Source organism: Molothrus ater (assembly GCF_012460135.2).
Source record: "Molothrus ater isolate BHLD 08-10-18 breed brown headed cowbird chromosome Z unlocalized genomic scaffold, BPBGC_Mater_1.1 matZ_random_MA36, whole genome shotgun sequence".
Classification (NCBI taxonomy): Eukaryota; Metazoa; Chordata; class Aves; order Passeriformes; family Icteridae; genus Molothrus; species Molothrus ater.
Genome location: NW_026530821.1, coordinates 38,064 through 56,375, shown reverse-complemented (window position 1 = coordinate 56,375; position 18,312 = coordinate 38,064). Strand labels below are relative to the sequence as shown.

At 48.3% G+C, this 18,312-nt stretch overlaps 1 protein-coding gene and 1 long non-coding RNA gene across 2 annotated transcripts in view; both read left to right on the top strand.

Moving 5' to 3' along the window:
* The window catches only part of LOC118699389 (uncharacterized), a 55,793-nt gene extending 44,255 nt beyond the window's left edge, over window positions 1–11,538 (top strand). The window contains 11 exon segments of the mRNA XM_054518502.1: window positions 7,697–7,826; window positions 8,382–8,628; window positions 8,813–8,961; window positions 9,124–9,346; window positions 9,547–9,695; window positions 9,817–9,954; window positions 10,407–10,461; window positions 10,518–10,655; window positions 10,850–11,026; window positions 11,158–11,313; window positions 11,485–11,538. Of these exon segments, the coding sequence (XP_054374477.1) occupies window positions 7,697–7,826; window positions 8,382–8,628; window positions 8,813–8,961; window positions 9,124–9,346; window positions 9,547–9,695; window positions 9,817–9,954; window positions 10,407–10,461; window positions 10,518–10,655; window positions 10,850–11,026; window positions 11,158–11,313; window positions 11,485–11,538 (1,616 nt within the window).
* Window positions 11,539–11,803: 265 nt separating this feature from the next.
* LOC118699388 (uncharacterized) lies at window positions 11,804–12,849 on the top strand. Its single transcript, XR_004982066.2, has 3 exons — window positions 11,804–11,895; window positions 12,158–12,214; window positions 12,530–12,849. It is a non-coding gene; the product is annotated as an uncharacterized LOC118699388 (long non-coding RNA).
* The last annotated feature ends 5,463 nt before the right edge of the window (window positions 12,850–18,312 follow it).

Sequence of the window (18,312 nt, the reverse complement as noted above, 5' to 3'; positions counted from 1 at the left end):
TTTACATGACATATACCTGGTATTGAAGATTAGTGCTTATTCCATAAAATAAAATTAAAGAAAAAAAATTTACTCTGCTCTAATCCTTTTCGTTGTGCTCCAAATTCTGCTTAGCATTTGGATCAATAGAAACAAATGTGCTTATGTATTCCTCCGTCTTTCTCTTTCAATTTTGCCATTCATATTTGTTGTAAAATTGGTGAAATTAAAGATTCTGAAGCAGGATTTCTGTTTGTAGCATTTACACTGAGATGGAATGTCCACAGTTCACTATTATACAGAAGACATTTATTTTATAGCATGATTTTCTGGAACGTGTGTTGTTTTTAAAAAATAAGAATGCTATATCATCACTAGTACTTGTGTTTCAAATAAATTGCTACAATGTTCCTGAAGGTAATACTAAAGTTAGATGAATCAGACCTGACAGTGAACTGCAGTATAGGGAATACTACATTAATTTCAACTACTCCTTCACTTGTCTTTCTAACACAAAAAAGGAAAAAAAAGCAAAGTATCTCCCCTCGAAGGTTTCAAAGATGGGTAGGTGGGTGGCAGCAGAAAACAGGAGAACAACGAAACAATAAAAATTCAATACCTACAGAATCTGTCGCCCTCAAAACAATTAAAAGATTCAGAGTTCGTTCAGCCATTGTCTGTCATTTGTACATCAGAAAAGAGGGAAATCAATATTTGTTTCTTGGAGAGTTCCAACCCCAGCACATGGTATTGATAGTTTCAACAGTGTAAAAGATCAATACTTTTCACAACAAACCTTCCACTTTTCCACTGTTAGAAAAGGTTTGTGAATTGGCTGGTAACACTGCTCTTGTTTAACGTTTTCTTTTGGGGAGCTTATGTTATTTCTATTGGCATTACTAGTGAAAATTTTTGCACTACTATTGCTGTTTTAACACAAATGATGAATGCATAAATAAAAAAATCCTTCACCACACAGGTGACAGCCATGAGAAAATATGCAACCAAAAAGTGCTGCAGCAAAGTCCCACTAGCCATGGGTGACAGGAGCTGCTTTGTCCCCAACAAATGCCTGAGGCATTTGCAGGCTGCAGCAGTTTATGGCAGGCCCTTTTTATAATTTTCTGATCTCATTGCTATCCTGCAAAGCCCAGAGACACATCTGTGGAGGCATGGCCAGTCATGACTTCTAGTTGTCACGGAACCTTGACACAGCTGGGACCTCTCTACTGGCAGATTGTTTTCTCAGTTTCAGCTCTGAATGGGAGGAACTCATGCGAAAATGAAATTTATCCTGAACTGGTACTATTGAAAAATGCTATCTGTGTTTCTTTGACTCCTGTTTTCAATGTGTCATATCACCTGATTCTTTTATACAGCTTCTGCATTATCAGTCTACTAAGTGCTGTAAGGGGGTTTATATCTCACCCCTCAGGAGAGGGGGGAAATAAAAGGCTCCCTTCTCTGTTTGCAGGAGAAAAAGTAACCAACCTCTCTTAGAGCAGAGGGAATAGGAAAGGGGATCCTAGAATTAAACTCCTACTTGCTATCACTAAACTCTTCTCTACTTTTCCAGAGTAAATTTACAAAAATCGAACTTGCATGTGGTTTTCAGATAGGACCTCATGTGCTCTCCAGCAGGTCTGAGCACTGCTAATTGCTCTGTGGCTCTCTCATTCTTCCCAAGAGTGTTGTAAACTGGGCTACTGGAACCACAGCACATTTGGGATCTGGTAGCAAGGCAAATCTCCCCATTCTCCTTCCACAGCTTCAAGCATTCTGGTTTTAGACATTATTGTTTCATTCAGTTTGTGACCCCCAGTATGCTTCTCTTGAACATTCTCTGATTCAGGATGATTTTTTTTTCCATTGCTCCAGGCTTTCAAAATCAAGTGTGAATTATTTTACCCTTTCTCCAGAGTGCTAGGACTGTTCTAGGTTGGGCCAGCAAAACATTGCTGTTCAAAAGTCCAAAGTCTGTAGAGCACTTCTTGTCACTATGGTCTGTGGCAAGCAACACTGGGTGAACTAGTGGAATTTAAGCATATATCTTGCATGAAATATATTCAAATAAGTCAGTGTCGCTCTGGCATCCATTGGCCCTTGAACATTCCAATTTTTGTCATCCCGAACAAGAGTGGGAAATGGAGGTTGCTCCATGACTTACGTTCTGTTAATGCAATCATGCTAAGTATGGCTGCCTTGCAACTTGGTCTTCCATCTCCTGCTATGATACCTGAGTCATAGAATCTATTGATCATTGATCTCAAAGATTGTTTTTTCACCATTCCCTTGCATCCAGAACACACTACTCATTTTGCATTTTCTGTTCCATCTATCAAGAAGGCAGAACCCTACAAAAGGTAAGAATGGATTTCTTTGCCCCAAGGCATGCAAATTTCCCCTACGATGTGCCAAATTCATGTGGCTTAGGCATTAAAACCTGTTCGGCAGCAAAATTCCCTATCATCTATCACTACATGGATGATATATTAGTGGCTGGAAAACAATTAAACTATGTAACTGCTCTAAAAACCACGACAGCTTTGCTAGAAGAAAGGAGTATAAGAATTGCTCCTTATAAAGTGCAATCTTCTGCTCCTTAGAAATATCTCAAGTAGCAGATTGATCAGTCTGTAATGAAGCCACAAAAACTCACCATTAGCACTGAAATGGAAACTGTATCTGATGTCCAGAAGTTAGTAGAAGATATTCAATAGATAAGACCTATTTGTGGGATAACTAACAAAGAACTTGGACCACTAATACAGTTACTAAGTATTTCATCTTGAGCAGATGAATGCAAGACCCAAGACAAAAAACAACAGCAAGCCTTAGATCACATTGTCACAAAGGTTGCTACCTCACATGCACATCCTCTGATTGAAGACGTTCCAGTTCAACTGATGATCATCACCCAGAACAAAGAGGATGACAATTATGCCAAGCATCCTTTCACCTTGATTTATCAATAGGTTAAAACTTAAGCTAATCCTTTCGTTATTATAGAAGGAGTATTTTTACCTGTAAAACAATCTAGAAATATTACCACTCAACTAGAACTTTTTGCTCATTTGACTATGAAGGGCAGTGAGAGAATATTAGAAATCTAGAGACATGAACCATATTCAATTGGAGTAGCATTAGCTGACTAATATCTTAAATAGAGAATTAAGCATTCTGTTTCTTTACAGATAGCTTTGGCTGGATATGACGGTAAAGTTCACTATACTTATCCACAGCACCGGGTGTTATCCTTAGTGGAGCATCAGCGTCTGGAGGACAGACCCTGGAGATTTGACTGTCCGGTGTCTGGGCAGACAGTATTTACAGATGCAGGTAAAAGGTCCAAAAGGGCTGCCTGCACTTGGCATCAAGACAAAGTGTGGAAAAAGCATGTCATTTTTGGAGAGTTAAAAGATACATTGCAGACAATAGAATTGAAAGCTGTGATTTGGGCTTTTGAAAATCGGAATAATGAGGTCATTAACATTGTTTCTGATTCACTTTATGTAGTTGGCTGTGTCCAATGCCTTGAAAGAGCAGTACTTAAGGAGGTGTCTAATAAGCATTTGTATTCCCTTTTTATGCCCATTGCTTAAAACCCTAAATCATTGACAGCAAGAATACTTGATTACTCATGTTCGTAGTCATCAAGCTCTCCCTGGTCTGTCTGAAGGTAACGCTCGAGCTGATCGGTTAGTAGCCACTGTCTGGCCAATGCCAAACTCTGATAAATTTCAGCAAGCCAAAATTTCCCATGCATTTCTTCATCAATCTGCAAAAATGTTAGGTAAACAATTTGCTATTCCCCTTACTGATGCTTCTGGTATTGTGCAATACTGTCCTGACTTGTCAACCAGATGGCATTGGTTTAGTCATGGTGTTAACCCTAGGAGTACTCAACCCTTGCAATTATATCAAATGGATGTAACTCATGTAGCAGAATTTGGTCAGAAAAAAATTGTCCATGTTTGCATTGATACCTATTCTTGAGTTATATGAGCTACTCCCTTAACAGGTGAGACGTCGTGTTGAGAAACATTTGTGCAATTGCTTTGCCATATTAGGTATCCCCTTAGCAATTAAGACTGACAATAGTCCTGCTTACTGTTCCTTAAGATTCCAATGTTTCTGTAATTTGTGGGGTATTCGACGTGACACTGGTATTCCTCACAATCCTTCTGGACAGGCAATTATTGAGCGTGCCCATCAGACATTCAAGGGCATGCTGCGAAAACAAAAAGGGGGAACTCCAGGCTTATCCCCTGAGGAAAAAACAGCTAAAGCCATTTTTGTGCTTAATTCCCTTAGAACAACAGGAGATAGGGAAGATCCACCTATTCTTGTGCATCGTGCCCTCACGCGTAACCCAAGTGAGGAATTGCCTGACGGCATTCAGGTCATGTTCAAAAGTCCAGAAACAGGGGTGTGGGAAGGACCAGCTACAGTCAAATTAAGAGGAAGAGCTTCTATGTGCTTACTTACAGATAAAGGCATTCGTTGGATTCCAGCCACGGGGGTGAAGCCCTATCTGAAAGCACCGTCCTCAACCCATGTTGTGCCCAGAGGTGGAGAGTCGGCAAAAGCATCGATTCCAGACGGCCCTGAATCCAATTCTTCGACAGCTGACCGCTGAACAAGGGTTAGAATATCTACCAAATTTGCTGGACTATGCAGAGGAAGTACTAGCAACTCCACATAAGCTTAATACACACAGGTTAGATGTAGACAGACTTCTTTTACCTTCACTTCCATCACAAGTTGTAAATCAGATAGAAAATTCTTGATATCTGCATGGTTGTGCATGTAAGGCATGCCTTAAGGTTCGTTGTATAAAGCGTCATTTAAAAACTTGGCGACAAGTTTGTCAAGAACATCATTTAGCAGTGGTCCGAGGGAAAAAGCAAAAATTTAAGCCTATTAACCTAATATGCAATAACTGCTCTTACACACTTAACACTCTTATCCCAAGAATGGCATGAGCTAAATCTTTAAGGCGTAACTCAAGAAGATATCAGAGTTATCTCCAAGATGTATCTTTGATAGAAATACATAAGCAAAGATTGTTACTGTGGTTGCAGTTTAAACTTGCTTTAATTGCTGTAGTAAACCAAATTGTACTAGAGAGCAAGATAATGGCTGAATGGAGAGTAAGAATAGCAATACCACAAATACATCACTTTAGAGATTTTGAGTGGGAACAAGCTAAAGCAATTGGGGCAAAGCGCAGGCGTGATGGATGACAAGGGCAACAATGGCACCAGCCTGGCAAATATTAACAATGTTGCTTAGTGGAGTGATTAAGGAAACGCAGGGAGTATACAATATAGAGCAGCGAGCTGACATGAGGGTTACATAGGCTACCAGAACAGGGCAGAATCTTTCTGCTTATCACTAGCTACACCTTCGCATCCATTTTGCACCTGTTTAATTGGAATTCCTTTAGACTCAATGGAAGAATTCGAAAACTGGACCAGAGCTCACATTTAGGGCACACCACCAGGCCTTAAGTAAGGCCTGGTCCAATTGGTGTACTAATCAAAATGGGATGACCACAGAAAATTGGTGTGAAACACAAAAAATCCCTAGAAATCCTTTAGGAGTTGAGGCATTTACAATCGCTCAAGGTTTAAATCCTACAAGCCAGTGACTGCAGGAATTGGATATTTTGGGATCAGTGCCAGGAAATTATTGTTTATTCTTTGAGTACCACAAGGGTAAAGAGCTTATTAGGGAGAAATCAGGAAAACCCGGCAACGATAGCACTTGGATATCTCCTCTTTCTTCCTGATATTACAATACCATGGCATACTCTGCCAATTTGATATAGTCTGTATCCCTAAAACAAAAATCTGCAAGGATGTTACCTCCTGGAGTTTTTCTCATTTGTGAGATAAAGCTGAGCCTGTGATTCCTCAGAAAGCATAAGGAGGACTGTGCTATTTTGGGAAATTGACACTGTTTGCCCCTAGCATTCAACAGATGCTTGACATCAGGCACAAATTCCCTGCAAAATATCTTCAACAACAGGGCTCCACTCCCTGGCCGGGAACAGCCCGGTTTTGCTGCCCTGAGCGCAGGCAGGAGCTCAGGCATGTGCAGAGGCAGCAGGCAGCTCGTGTTTGGAGGGGCCCGGGGCTGCGCGCCTGGAGCGACGCATGGAAACAGCCTTGGGGGAAGGAAGATGTGCTCCAGCTGGAGTGCCTGTGCTGCAAGGAGCACAAGCAATTCAGCCTTGCCAGGGTTTCTTAAGTGTCGAGAATATTTTGCAGCTTGAGGAGTTTTTGCAAGACAATGGCCATATTCAGCCAATGCACAATCCAGCCTGCTTGTAATAATGGACAATGAACACGTTCACAAAGAATGAATTATGGACATATTCAGAAATGGGCTCGGTATATCCTTGAAAAAGATACAAGAAGAGTCATCAGGACTCAGCAAGTTTGTCAGCAAGCTTGGGAAAGTGAGCCATGGGTGGGCCAGACAACCACAGCAAGATGCATAAAAAATTAGATGATCCAATCAGCATTCTATTTTAGATGCATGAACAGCTAGGATTAACCAATCATGTATTAGCTAGAGACACGTGGACAGTGGAAATTTATTATAAATGTAGTCTTTTTAGGGATAATAAATTTGGCTTCGCTGGATCATATTGGTCATGGTGTGATGTCCACGAACTTCCACACCCCGCACTTAAGAGTGTGTTGGTGTTGCCCAGGAAATGTACAAATTTGGGGAAGTGCCCTTGGAAGAGAGGGGCTTGATTCCCAAGGAAACTGCTTCTCCAGGAGCCCCCAGTGAGATAGGTGCAAGTGTCTCCATTTGACTCCCTGTGTTTCCTTCAGTCCTTGAGGCCCCTTGCACTTGGCAGAGGGGCAGGGGAAGGATGTGAAGAGCAGCTTTGGCATCTGCCTGGGCCTGCAGAGACCAAGCCAAGCACCTGCAGCAGGGTTTGTTGCCCACCTTTGAGCACAGGTCTGAGCCGGATCGTGTTTGTCCAGCCGAGTGCCCCAAAGCTCTCTTGGGGAGCTGTGAATTCAAAGGCCTTGATGCACACATTCATGCCATCTCCTCTATCTGGTGTGCCTTAACTCTTGGCAAGATGTGTTTGCCTTGTGCTTGCTGGAAACTGCTCTGCTCCAGAGCCAGCAGCGAGCTGGGCTGTGCTGGCCAGGCACCATGGAGAGTCTTTCCCTGAGCACTTGGCTGGGCTTGGTGTGTCCCGGGCTGTCTTAGACATTTGGGGCAGTGGATTTCTTCCAATCAGAGGCATTTTGGGCGGGGTGGGGGTGGCCCCAGAGCACTTGGCAGCGTGTCCAAGGGCCCTTGCTGACACGGCGCAGCATGGTTACCATGGAACGGAATGGAACAGGACCCTTTGTGACACGTGGTGACATGGGTGCTGGTGGTGACGAGGCAACACCACAGTGCTTGGGGGATGTGATGAGACAGGACGTGCCAGAGCTGTGCTGTGAGGCAGGACGTGCCAGAGCTGTGCTGTGAGGAGCCCCACACAGCCGGCTCTTTCGTCGCTGACCCACAGCTTTTCCAAGGCGTTACTCCTGTGGCTGGCCTGGTGGCCAGACTGCAGGACTTCCTGACTCGGAGCTTTTCCCAGGCATCTGCCATCCCTGTGGTGGTGCCCTCGTGGCCAGGCCGTAGGACTCAGTGACCTCCATTGCTCACAAGGAGCCTCCTGTTATTGTGGCAGGAGGCCTCGAGACCAGAGTGCAGGACGCGCTGTCCTGTAGCCTTCCTGAGGCCTCTCTGTCGCAGGCACCTGCAAGGCGCTCGCTGATTCAGACCTTTGCCCAGGCATCTGGCTCAAAGGTGTCCTCAAGGTCAGAAAGCGGGATGGCAGGCAGAATGCTCAGCCTCTTCAAGGTGCTTCGGGGGAAGAAAAGGAAAGGCCCTGCAGCCACCCCAGTGCAGCAGCCTGCAGAGCCGGAGCAGTTGCAGCCACTGCAGAACGGTGAGTGGCAGAGCCGGGCCGCAGGGCTGGTGCCTGTGGCCGGCCCGGCCCCTGTGGATGAGCCCGCAAACAGGACGGAAGAGGGGCTGGGGCTGCCCCCCAGCAGCCGTGCTCCATCCCCTGGCCACCGGGGGGCTGTCCCTGCCAGGGCTGGGCCGTGTTCTCGGGCCTCTCCCGCAGCCCCTCAGCTCTGGCTGCACTCATTCTTTGCCAGATGCGGGCAAGGATCGGACACGAGAGCAGGACCCCACTCGCGGCCGCTTCTACAGAGCAGCGCAGGTACCTGCGGCCATCCCCACCTGGGCCGGGCCTGCTGGCACTGCTCGGCCCAGTGCCGCAATTGGAGCAGGCCACGGAACATCCCTCTCTTCCTGCCCTTCCTTCTGCTGCTGATACTGCGGAGGTTCCTGTGCTTTCAGTGCAGAAACACCAGCGCCACAGCAACCGAGGGCACGGCCAAGCTGCGGGCAGAGCTTGATGTCAGCTCAGCCTCCCCTGAGCAGGCAGCAGACTCTGTCAGGGCAATGGCTGAGGGCAGGCCAGAGGCTGTCACGGCCCTGAGTGAGGACGCAAGGACTCAAAGCACGTGGGCCCTCTCAAAGACCAACACCAGGCCCACTTGCACTGCGGTTCCTGCTCCCACTCAGGATTTCTTTTCATCTCAGCAGCAGGTAAGCAGCTTGGGGCCAGGGCTGAAGGCCTCCCAGGATCCTGTGGCCCCTCAAGCTACGTCTGCTAGGCCCCCTCAGCCATTGAAGCCAGCAAAGTGGGATGGGAAGGCAAGCACTTCTTGGGGGAAGCTGGGCAAGTTGCCCCCTTGCACAGCACTCCATGCATTCCCCATGCCTCCTCTAGGTGCCAGCCATGGTGAGGGACATTCACCAGACACTCGTGTCCCGTCTCACTGTGGACACTGGGCTGCAAAGGGACATTCTGAGCCTGGCCCAAGAGCACCCTGCTAATGTGGTGATGAGCCTCCTGCGCTGTGCCCCAATCTGTGACAGGTACAGAGCACAACTGCCTCGGGAACTTGGTGCTCAGTGGCCCCTAGGGCCCTCCCCCTGTCCAGCCTGTCCAGTGGGGTCTGCCAGACAGGCGGACAGCTCCAGGACTCTGGGGCCCCTCTGTTTCCTGAGCCTGCTGCCATGCTCCCCCCCGTCCCTCAGGGCACCGGGGCTCCGTCACCCGGCCCCACCCAGCCGCACGGGGCACGGTACTGACGCGCAGCCCTGGTCCCACAGAGCTGCTGCATTGATGTGGAGAACCATCGGCTCCTCAGGATCCGCAGTGCAGAAGGTGCTTCCAGCACTCCTGTCTGTGACAGAGGACCGGCCACATTACAGCATGTTCTTCTACAGTGGGGATGACGAGGCCATCTTTGCCCTGGCTGTGAGTTTCTAGAACTGGCCTTTGCTCACCCTCCAGGTCACCTCTCCAGCAGCTCTCCATGCTCTCTCCCTGTCCTGCAGCTGGGCTAGGGGCAGGCTCAGGGGGAGCAGGCTGGCTGCTCCCACTGCATCTCCCCTTGGGCCCTGAAACATGGACATCTGGGCACTGACTGCTGCCTCGGGGTGCTTTCTCCTTTGCAGGCAACTGTGGTGCTGTGGAAGACTGTCCACATGCCTGAGTGGCATGAGACACTAGTCCTTCATTCTGCCCGCCTGTTTGTGGCTCTGCTCTTCCAAGTTTTTGTCACCACAGAGCAGATGCCAGAGGAGGTTGAGAACTTCTGGAGAGCGTGCCGGGAGGAACACTGCCTTCCCACAAAGCCCAACAGGTCTCAGTCGCCCTGTCCTTCCCATGCCCTTGTGGCCAGGGCCAGTGCTCCCAGCGTGACCTCGCCTTTGCTCTGTACACAGGTTTGCAGTGCAGGCCATGAAGGCTCTGCTCTGCCTGCTGGACTTTGAGAAGAAGCTGGTGGCTCTGGAGCGCAAGCGCCTCTGGGACACCCTGCTCTGTGCCGACACCCGGCACCATGCAGTCGGTCTGCTGGCCAGGTGAGACCCCCTTCTCCCACCGCCGCCAGCGTTTGTGCCCCGTGCCCGGAGTGCCCCACGCAGTCCCCGTGGTTGTGGGCAAGAGGGCCTTGTCAGCGACGGGCGACCAAGCAGACTGGAATAGGCTGCGAGAGGAGGGTGCCCAGGAGCAGCTGTCTCCCAAAGCACCCACGTCTCCTTGCATGGTGCTGGAGAAAGATCACACCTCTGGGAGTCAGTCCTGGCAGAGGTTTGCCTGCCTGGCTCAGGGCTTTTCTGCCTTTTTTCCCCTGCCAGGGAGATGCGCCATAGCTTGACCCCCTTGTGTTCCCGTATTGCCTTGCACCTGCTCAACCTGCTCATTGGGAAGCAGCCCTGCTGGGATCTGCCTGCCCTGGCCTTCTTTGTGGAGGTGAGCCTGATGGCCAGCACTGCCTGGCTGAGCTGCCTCCCAGCTCTCTGGCCTCTCGTAGCTGCAGCCACCTGGGACGCTGCCCGCGCCTGCTGCTGCTGCCTGGGCCCGGCCCTGTGCGCTTCTGGGCTCCTGCTGGCCGGCTCCCCTGTCACTGCCCTGTGCCTTTCAGGTCCTGCAGTGTCTGGACTTGACCAAGCACGGTGCCAGTGCCCTGTCGGTTGTGTCCAGGCACCTGCCGAGCGAGTGCAGGGACAGGCTGCACCTGGAGCTCAGAGGCCTCGTGGTGCTCAGCAAGGAGCCCTCGCTGGTGAGAAGGGGCAGTGGCTGAAGCTGCGCTGGTGGGGCTGGCCAACACAGACCTTTGGCCTTGGCCGGCCTTTGGCAGCAGAGGCAGCTGCTCCCAGCTCTCCTGCCTCCCACTTCAGCTGCCCAAGTGCCCCGAGCAGCTGCTGGTGCTGTGGCTGTCCTTGGCTTCACAGCACGGCCTGCTCTTGCACACAGGGTGGAGGAATACGCGGCCTCTATCAACACCTGCTGGAGCAGCTGGCGGATCCTGATGCAGAGATGGTCAGCATGATCCTCTCTGTGCTCACACACATGCTCCAGGAGAAAGACCTCAAGATACCCAGCGCCACCGCCCTGAAGTTGGCTGAGCCACTCCTGCCACACTTGGAGAATGTAAGGCTCTGTGTCCCCAGCCAGCCCCCAGCACTGGACGCTGCCCAGAAATGTTGTGCCTCGTGCACTTTTGGGCCTCTGCCCTGATGGGCCTGGAGTAGTTGGTGCTGAGGTCTTTTCCTTTCCTCCAGGACAACAGCCACGTGCAGCTGCTCTCCATTCAGCTCTTCTGCAAAGTGATGGAGCTGGTAGTGGAAGAGGGGGAAAAGCCTCTCACGAGAATTGTGAGCCGGAGCCTGCTCCCTCTCTTCCTGCGCTGGCACGATGAGAACCGGAGTGTGGCAAAGGTCAGCTTTTGTGGGATGCTGCTGTGTCCCTGGCAAGGAGCTGGGCTGCCTCCTACCCTGGCAGCTTGCAGGCTCCAGCCTTCCCTGGCCTTGGCACAGGCATGCGGATCATGTGCCCTGGGCTCTGGTGCCACCTGTGGCTCTCCGCTGCTCTCCAGGCCTCTTTCCAAGCCCTGCTTTGTGCGGCCCGCTTCCGGAGGAGGAGGGACCTGGAGGAGCTGCTGACGAAGCAGCAGCGCATGAAGTTCGCCGAGCGCCTGGTAAGGACAGCCCGGGAGCCCCAGCCGCAGGCTGGAGAAGCCCCCCCTGCCCCCCGTGCTGGGGCTGGCAGCTGTGCCCCTGCCCGGCGCCAGCCTGCGCCCCACACGCCGCTCCCTGCCCTGGGCCGTGCGGGCCGGCTCGGCCGCTGCTGGGCGCAGGGAGCGCCCGGCCGAGGGGCAGAGCCCGCGCCGAGCCTTCCCTGTCGGTGCTCCCCGCAGCTGCTGGAGGACGAGAGCCGAGCGGCCGAGCACCTGCGCTGGGCCCTGCCCTTCCTGCAGAGCCCACAGAAACGCCTGCGACAGGCAGCCGTCAGGCTGATCGGTGAGCCACCAGCCCCGCGCCTCTCCCTGCCCCCGGCCCGGCTGCTGCCCTGGCTACAGCGGGAGCCGCGCCCGGGCCGCTGCAGCCCCGCCCGCCCTCGGCGCTGCCGCCGCCCTCCCGCAGCCGTGCCCTCGGGCGGCGGCGTGCGGCAGGGGCCCGGCAGCAGCCCTGCCGGGGCAGGAGGGCGTGTGGCCGCAGGGCTGCCAGCGCCCGTGTCGGGCAGCTGTGCCGCCTGGCGCCGCCACGGGCTCTGTCTTGCCAGGGGTCGCCGGAGTGCTCATGATGGGGCAGAAGGAGGAGCTCCAGGTCCTCAGTCAGGGTGAGTGGGGGCAGCCGCGGGGGTGCCAGCGGGGGCCGCCGGGGGCAGCTGCAAATCCCAGCTCCGGAGCTACAATCCCTGCCCGGGCTGCCGAGGGCTCTGCTCCCTGTGCGGACGGACGAGGGCCGGCGGGGACAGAGCCCGGAGAGCTTTCAGGCACACGTGGGGGAGCCGAGGCCACAACCTTCCGGCCCAAGCCCTTGTCTCCGGCTCCCTTCTGGCCATAGCAGGAGCCGGCTGGGATGGCCCTGGCAGGAGTGTTTCCCTAGATTCCCGCAATCCGGCCTCTAACCGTGGCTCTGTGCTTTTTTCCAGCCCTTCAAGCCCTGAGGGAATACGAGTGCCCCTCCTTCATCAACCAATTTATCCAGCTGAAGTTCGAGGCAAGAGCTGCTGAACTTGGTCTGCAGGATCAGAAGAACCCGTGTCCTTCGGCAACCCCCAGTTCCCAATGAAGATGAGACCACCTGCAGAGCACAGGGCTCCAACTGGAACTCCAGGCACAGCTCTTGTTGGTCACAGCTGAGCCTGTGGGAAGCTCCAGGAGCTCCTGTCATCTCCCTCCCTGTTGGCAGCTCCCTCCCTCCCTCCCTCTCTCCAGGCCCCACGCCCTGCCCATCCCCTTTTTTGCCTCCCAGTTCACCCCTTTGCTTTGCCTTCCCTTAATAAACAGTTTGGCTTTGTCACTTTACCCACGTGTCCGTGGAGCTGAAGCGGCACAAATCCTGAGCCCGGGGACACGCGGGACCCCGCTGCCGTTCTCTTCCATGCTGTGTTCTGTGCACGGGCAGAAAGGAACAAGGGCCGCTCAGGCTGCAAAGGTCCCTGTCCTGCTGCTTCAGTTGCACAGCACTATGGAGTTGAAGGTTGTGCTGAGCACGCTGAAGAGAACAAGCACCCTGGGTTTTAGAAAAGCCAGCTTGAGGATGCTCTGAAGCCATCTCTGAGGGATTCCACAGCATGCATCTATGGAGGGCACAGGAGCTTGCAATGCTGGAAGTTTTTCCCAGAGAGCTTCCTGAAAGCACAGCAATGCTCCATCTCTACACAGGGACAGGAAGAAGGCAGAAGCAGAGACCGTCGTGGCCTAACAGTGAGCTTTGGGTGTGCCTAAAAGCAGCAGCAGCAGCAGCAGCAGGGAGTGGCTGAGCCCCAGAGGCGCGACTGTCCCAGTGGCTGCAGCGCTGTCGGGCAGTGCCTGCAGGCTCGGTGTGGTTCTGGCAGCTCTGGTGTCCCCACAAGTGAGGAATGGCAGCCCCTGCCTCAGGCCCAGTCAGAAATGACGCCAGCTGGGGGTTTATTTACAGATGCGAACAGGATGGGGCTGCTGGGAAAGTGCCTCGAGCTGTTTATTTTTTCAGTATCAGTCTTGTTACATGATTGTGACAATGGGAAGATGCTAACAGCTCACGATGAAAACTTAATGTTACAACTTACTTTATAAGCTTCTCGACCAATCAGACAAAGCAAAAGCATACTGACAGTAGTTCTATCCAATCACCATTAGCACACGTGCCTTTGGTTAAAACAATGCTTGCTTATTTCGAATACAATACCCGTTTGTACGACACAACGCACAGAGCTCCATTATTAAGCTTTAACCTTCCTAATATTTTGTTAGATAAACTTTCTGCAACTTAGAAAGCTATTCAGACAAGCATTAATACATAGGCTTATTGTTGTATTTGCCCTTGCCTTTTCTACAGTTTAAATAATTTTTCTGCTGATCTATCTCATGAATGTTGCTTTAGCACTGTCCACAGTTCTGCTGTATCTGAGGCCTGCCTTTTGCAGCTTTCCTAAAACCCTCTAATTTTATGGATTCCCACAATTCCTCCTCTCTGTTCACTTAAAAAGAAACTTTCACAATCTTGTCATTTATTACTTGCGTTTCGTAGCTTTACTATAATATTTTTGCTTATTATCTCCTTAAAGCATGTTCTTGTTGGCACTAAGCATTGCTATATTACAAAACAGCAATTTAATATTGTGAAGGTCCAGTCAGTGGAAAGGGCATAAATTACGTCTGACAATAGTTACAAGTCATTGTTCAAAAAACTCTTGTAGATTCCAGGGTCTTAACTCAAAACCTTCTTCTATTTCTATACCTTCATCTACCATCTCTGTGAGATTTTGAGCACTTTCTGTGAATCTACTTCCTACTTCTGTCTCTTGTATGATAAAAACTTCTTTGACAGTTTGTTCATCATTCGTCACACACACTGGAGTATACAGGGTATTACTATTAATATCACTACCAAAACACCCAGTACATAGAGACCTATCTTGCAAAGTTCCTTTAGCCAAGGTGCAAAGCTCCATTCTTGGAACAAATCATTTAACTAGGAGCCACCATCATCTTTAATTTGGGCTGTCAAATCTTTCAGTTTTTGTATGCTTTTGTGGATGGATTCAGAATGATCTGACAGGTTCATACAGCACATTCTTTCAAATTCTTCACAACCACGTCCTTGTGCCAATAAAAGAAAATCAATTGCTGCTCTATTTTTTGAAGGGTAGCATGTCTAACACTATCAACATCGGTCAACACGTCACTGATTGCAGTGGATGTGGCATTAGTTTGTTTACTCAGCCAACATCCAACCCGATCTAATTGTTTCAATGCCATTGCTGAAGCCAGTTGGGGTAAAAACAAACCTGCTGAAACTCTTTTCGCAGCCTTCTAAGGCATGAAATCACTTTTACAGTTCTCATGATAATGACGAGCAGACTTTGTTCCCCTTTGTTTCTTTTTCATGACTGCTTTGGCAGTGGGCGCAATTACAGCGAGCATCCCAATGCTACATGGGCCGCCTTCAAGGTGTGATGGAATGCCCTGCCAAGCCCTATCTCCACAAATGAACCAATTGTCGTGGATATTGGTCAGCCTCAGAAAGCACATCTTAACTATTTGAAAAATTACACTAAAAACTTAAGTTTCTGTATGCAAAATAATGGGGAGTAACATTGTATTTTGGAGGATCACCTTCTTGCCAATCACTAGCTGTAAAGGTAAAGCAAAAATCTTTTGTTAAAGAACCAAGGATTTCCAATTCTTGGGGTATCCCAGAGATACTGCTCTGGGAAGTTCTTTCGCCCAAACGTTCCAATTCAATGCAGGACTGTTCTCATTGTTAATTTCACCTGACTTACCATTGGATTGCTTTTTGACCAAAGGCAAATCTTTTACTGGCTCACCAACCAGATGGGTTGAGAAAGGTTTTTCGGGTTCTGAATTACACAAACATATGGTATCCGAGCCTGCTGCCTTGGCTAAGGCCACCCAAACATTTGTTTTTGGTTGTTCTACAGGCAAATTTGCATGACAAAAAACAATTAAAACCTACCAACACCAACATACAATTTGATTTTGCTCTATCTTGTTCATGAGCTAAGTTTTGGCAAAATCCTTACATATATATCAATTTGAAAATTTTGCTTTTGACCTTAAGATAAGATTTCACCTTGAAGATCCAATAGAAGGGATCTATAACCTAATAAAAACAAAAGCCTACACTTTTGCCAAAAATCAGCTCTACAAAACAAACAATTGACACACAATTGACACATTTATAAATAACATTAACACAAAATCAGAGTTTGCAGGTTCTACTGATGCACAAGGAACGTCAGGAGTGACCCAGGATCCCTCTTTTTGGCTCACGTCGGCATACTTGCTTCTTCGGTTTTGGACTCGTCAACACGTTCTGCGGTGCAATATGGTTTGACGTTTTTGGCTGGGACCCACTTAATTCCTGCACCTGTAGAGACAGAAGCATACTCTTTGCCTCAGGTGATTAATCGGAAAGGACCTTCAATTTGTCCAGTCTCAGGGTTTCTAATTAAAACAGGAGGATTTTCTTTCAGGTTTGCTGTGTGTTATTTGAAAAATGCCTAAAAATCAGTGGATCAGGTTCTGCAACCAAACTGTTTAAGAAATTAAAAACATACAAAGCTTTGTTCAACCTCATCTGTGGTGTTACCTCTGCTCCCCCTCTCTGTTGATCTAGAATGTGCTTTAATGTCTGATGTGCCTTCTCAATAATTACTTGGCTTGTGGGAGAGTGAGGAATACTAAAGATGTGACGAACACCCAATTCTTTTAGAAATATGGCAAATTTTTGAGATATATATGCGGGACTATTGTCAGTTTTTATTTCTTGGGGCACAGCCAATAAAGCAAAAGCTTGCAAAAAATGATGACAAGCAGGATTACTAGTTTCACCTGTGTGAAGAGAAGCAAAAATTGCACTAGAGAACGTGTCTACTGAAACATGAATATTTTTAAATTTACCAAAAGAAGGGTATTTAGTGATATCCATTTGCCGTAACTGCAGGCTTTGCAAACCTCGTGGGTTGATCGTTCCTGTAGAAACAGGAGGCTGCACAAGCTGACAGTCAGGGCAAGTACTGATGATAGCCTTAGCTTGACTTTTGGAAATTTGAAACATTCGCACAAGTGCTTGTGCGTTTTGGTGAAAAAAGACATGACTCAATTTTGCTTGTTCCAAAATGTTTGGCAAAGCGTTTGAAATAGCCATTGCCAGTTTGTCCGCTGTTGCATTTCTTTCTACTAAAAATCTAGGAAGTGAAGAATGAGCCCTGATGTGAGAAACAAACTATGGATTAGTTCTAAATTGCGAAGTTGTATAAAGACATGAAAGCCAATGATATAAAGTGTCATTACTAACATCCTTTAAAATTGACCCTTCTAATCTCTTAACTACATTAGCAACATAAGCAGAATCTGTGATTAAACGAAAAGGTCGTGGAAAGAGCTGAAAAGCTTGAACTACAGCAGCAAGCTCAACAATCTGAGGAGACTCTTCTACTATTTGAATGTCTGACTCTCAAGCATTAGTGTTTTGGTTCAACCAAGTTACAACTGATTTGTGACTTTTGCCAGGGCCATCAGTGAAGAGAATTACTGCATTGAAAGGTTCTTCACTTAATTTAGGTTTCTCTTTTAAAGTCAGTTTTGCTTGTAATAATTTGTGAGCTGGGTAATGAAGAGGACAAACACATAGGAAGTCTAATAATACATATTGCAAATTATCAGAATTTTGCATTGCCCAATTAAGATAATCTTTTTTCAGTGGTAAATAGATAACTGCAAATTCTTGACCTGCTAAAGTTAGCAATCTGGTTTTGGCTTTAATTACAATTTCTGCTATCACCTCTAAAACTGTGAAAATAGTTTTTGGAAACCTGTAGGGAAGAAAAATCTATTGTATTATCAACAAAGGATCTGTCTCAGTAGGGTTTCACTGAAAAATGAGACTACAAAGTTGCATTTTTTCTCTTAAAATCGCAAAAAATAAAGGCTTTTCTGGAATACAGCGATGAGCTTGTTGTCTTTGGAGAGCTTCTATGACCTTATTAAGGGCTGCATGAGCTTCAGGTGTTAAGGTTCTTGGAGAACTGATGTCACAGTTTCTTCTCAGTAAATTGAAAAGTGGACCTAGTTCATCGTTGGTGATTCTCAGAACAGGTCTGACTTAATTGATTTCTCCTAGAAGCTGTTGTAAGTCTTGCAGATTGCTGACACTGGTCTGGAGCTCTATCTCCTGCAGTGTTATTGTTTTCTCAGTCATCTTTCATCTCAGATACTTCTAGGGTGGAACTTCTTGGATTTTTGTTGCAGAAATTTCAAGTCCAGCATTTTGAATTTCAGTAACACCACTAGCACGGGTTCACTCCATCTCTGCCTGCGCTGGAGCTGCGATGAGCAAACCATCCATGTAGTGCAGAATCATGGATCTGGGAAACTTCCATTGAACTGGAGACAAAGCTTAGGCAACAAAATACTGACAAATTATAGGCAATTTCTTCATTCTTTGGGGCAATGATTTCCAGTGCTATCTCTTCATGGGTTCTCTTCGATTGATGACGGGAACTGAAAAGGCAAATCTTGGAGCATCATCAGGATGAAGAAAATGTGTAAAAACCAGTCCTTTAAATCAATGATAATGAGAGACCAGTGTTTTGGGATCATTGATAAAGAAGGGAGTCTAGGTTGAAGAGGTCTCATGTCTTCAAACACTTAATTGATCTTCTTCAGGTCATGAAACAACTTCTGGGAGTCTGATGTCTTCTTG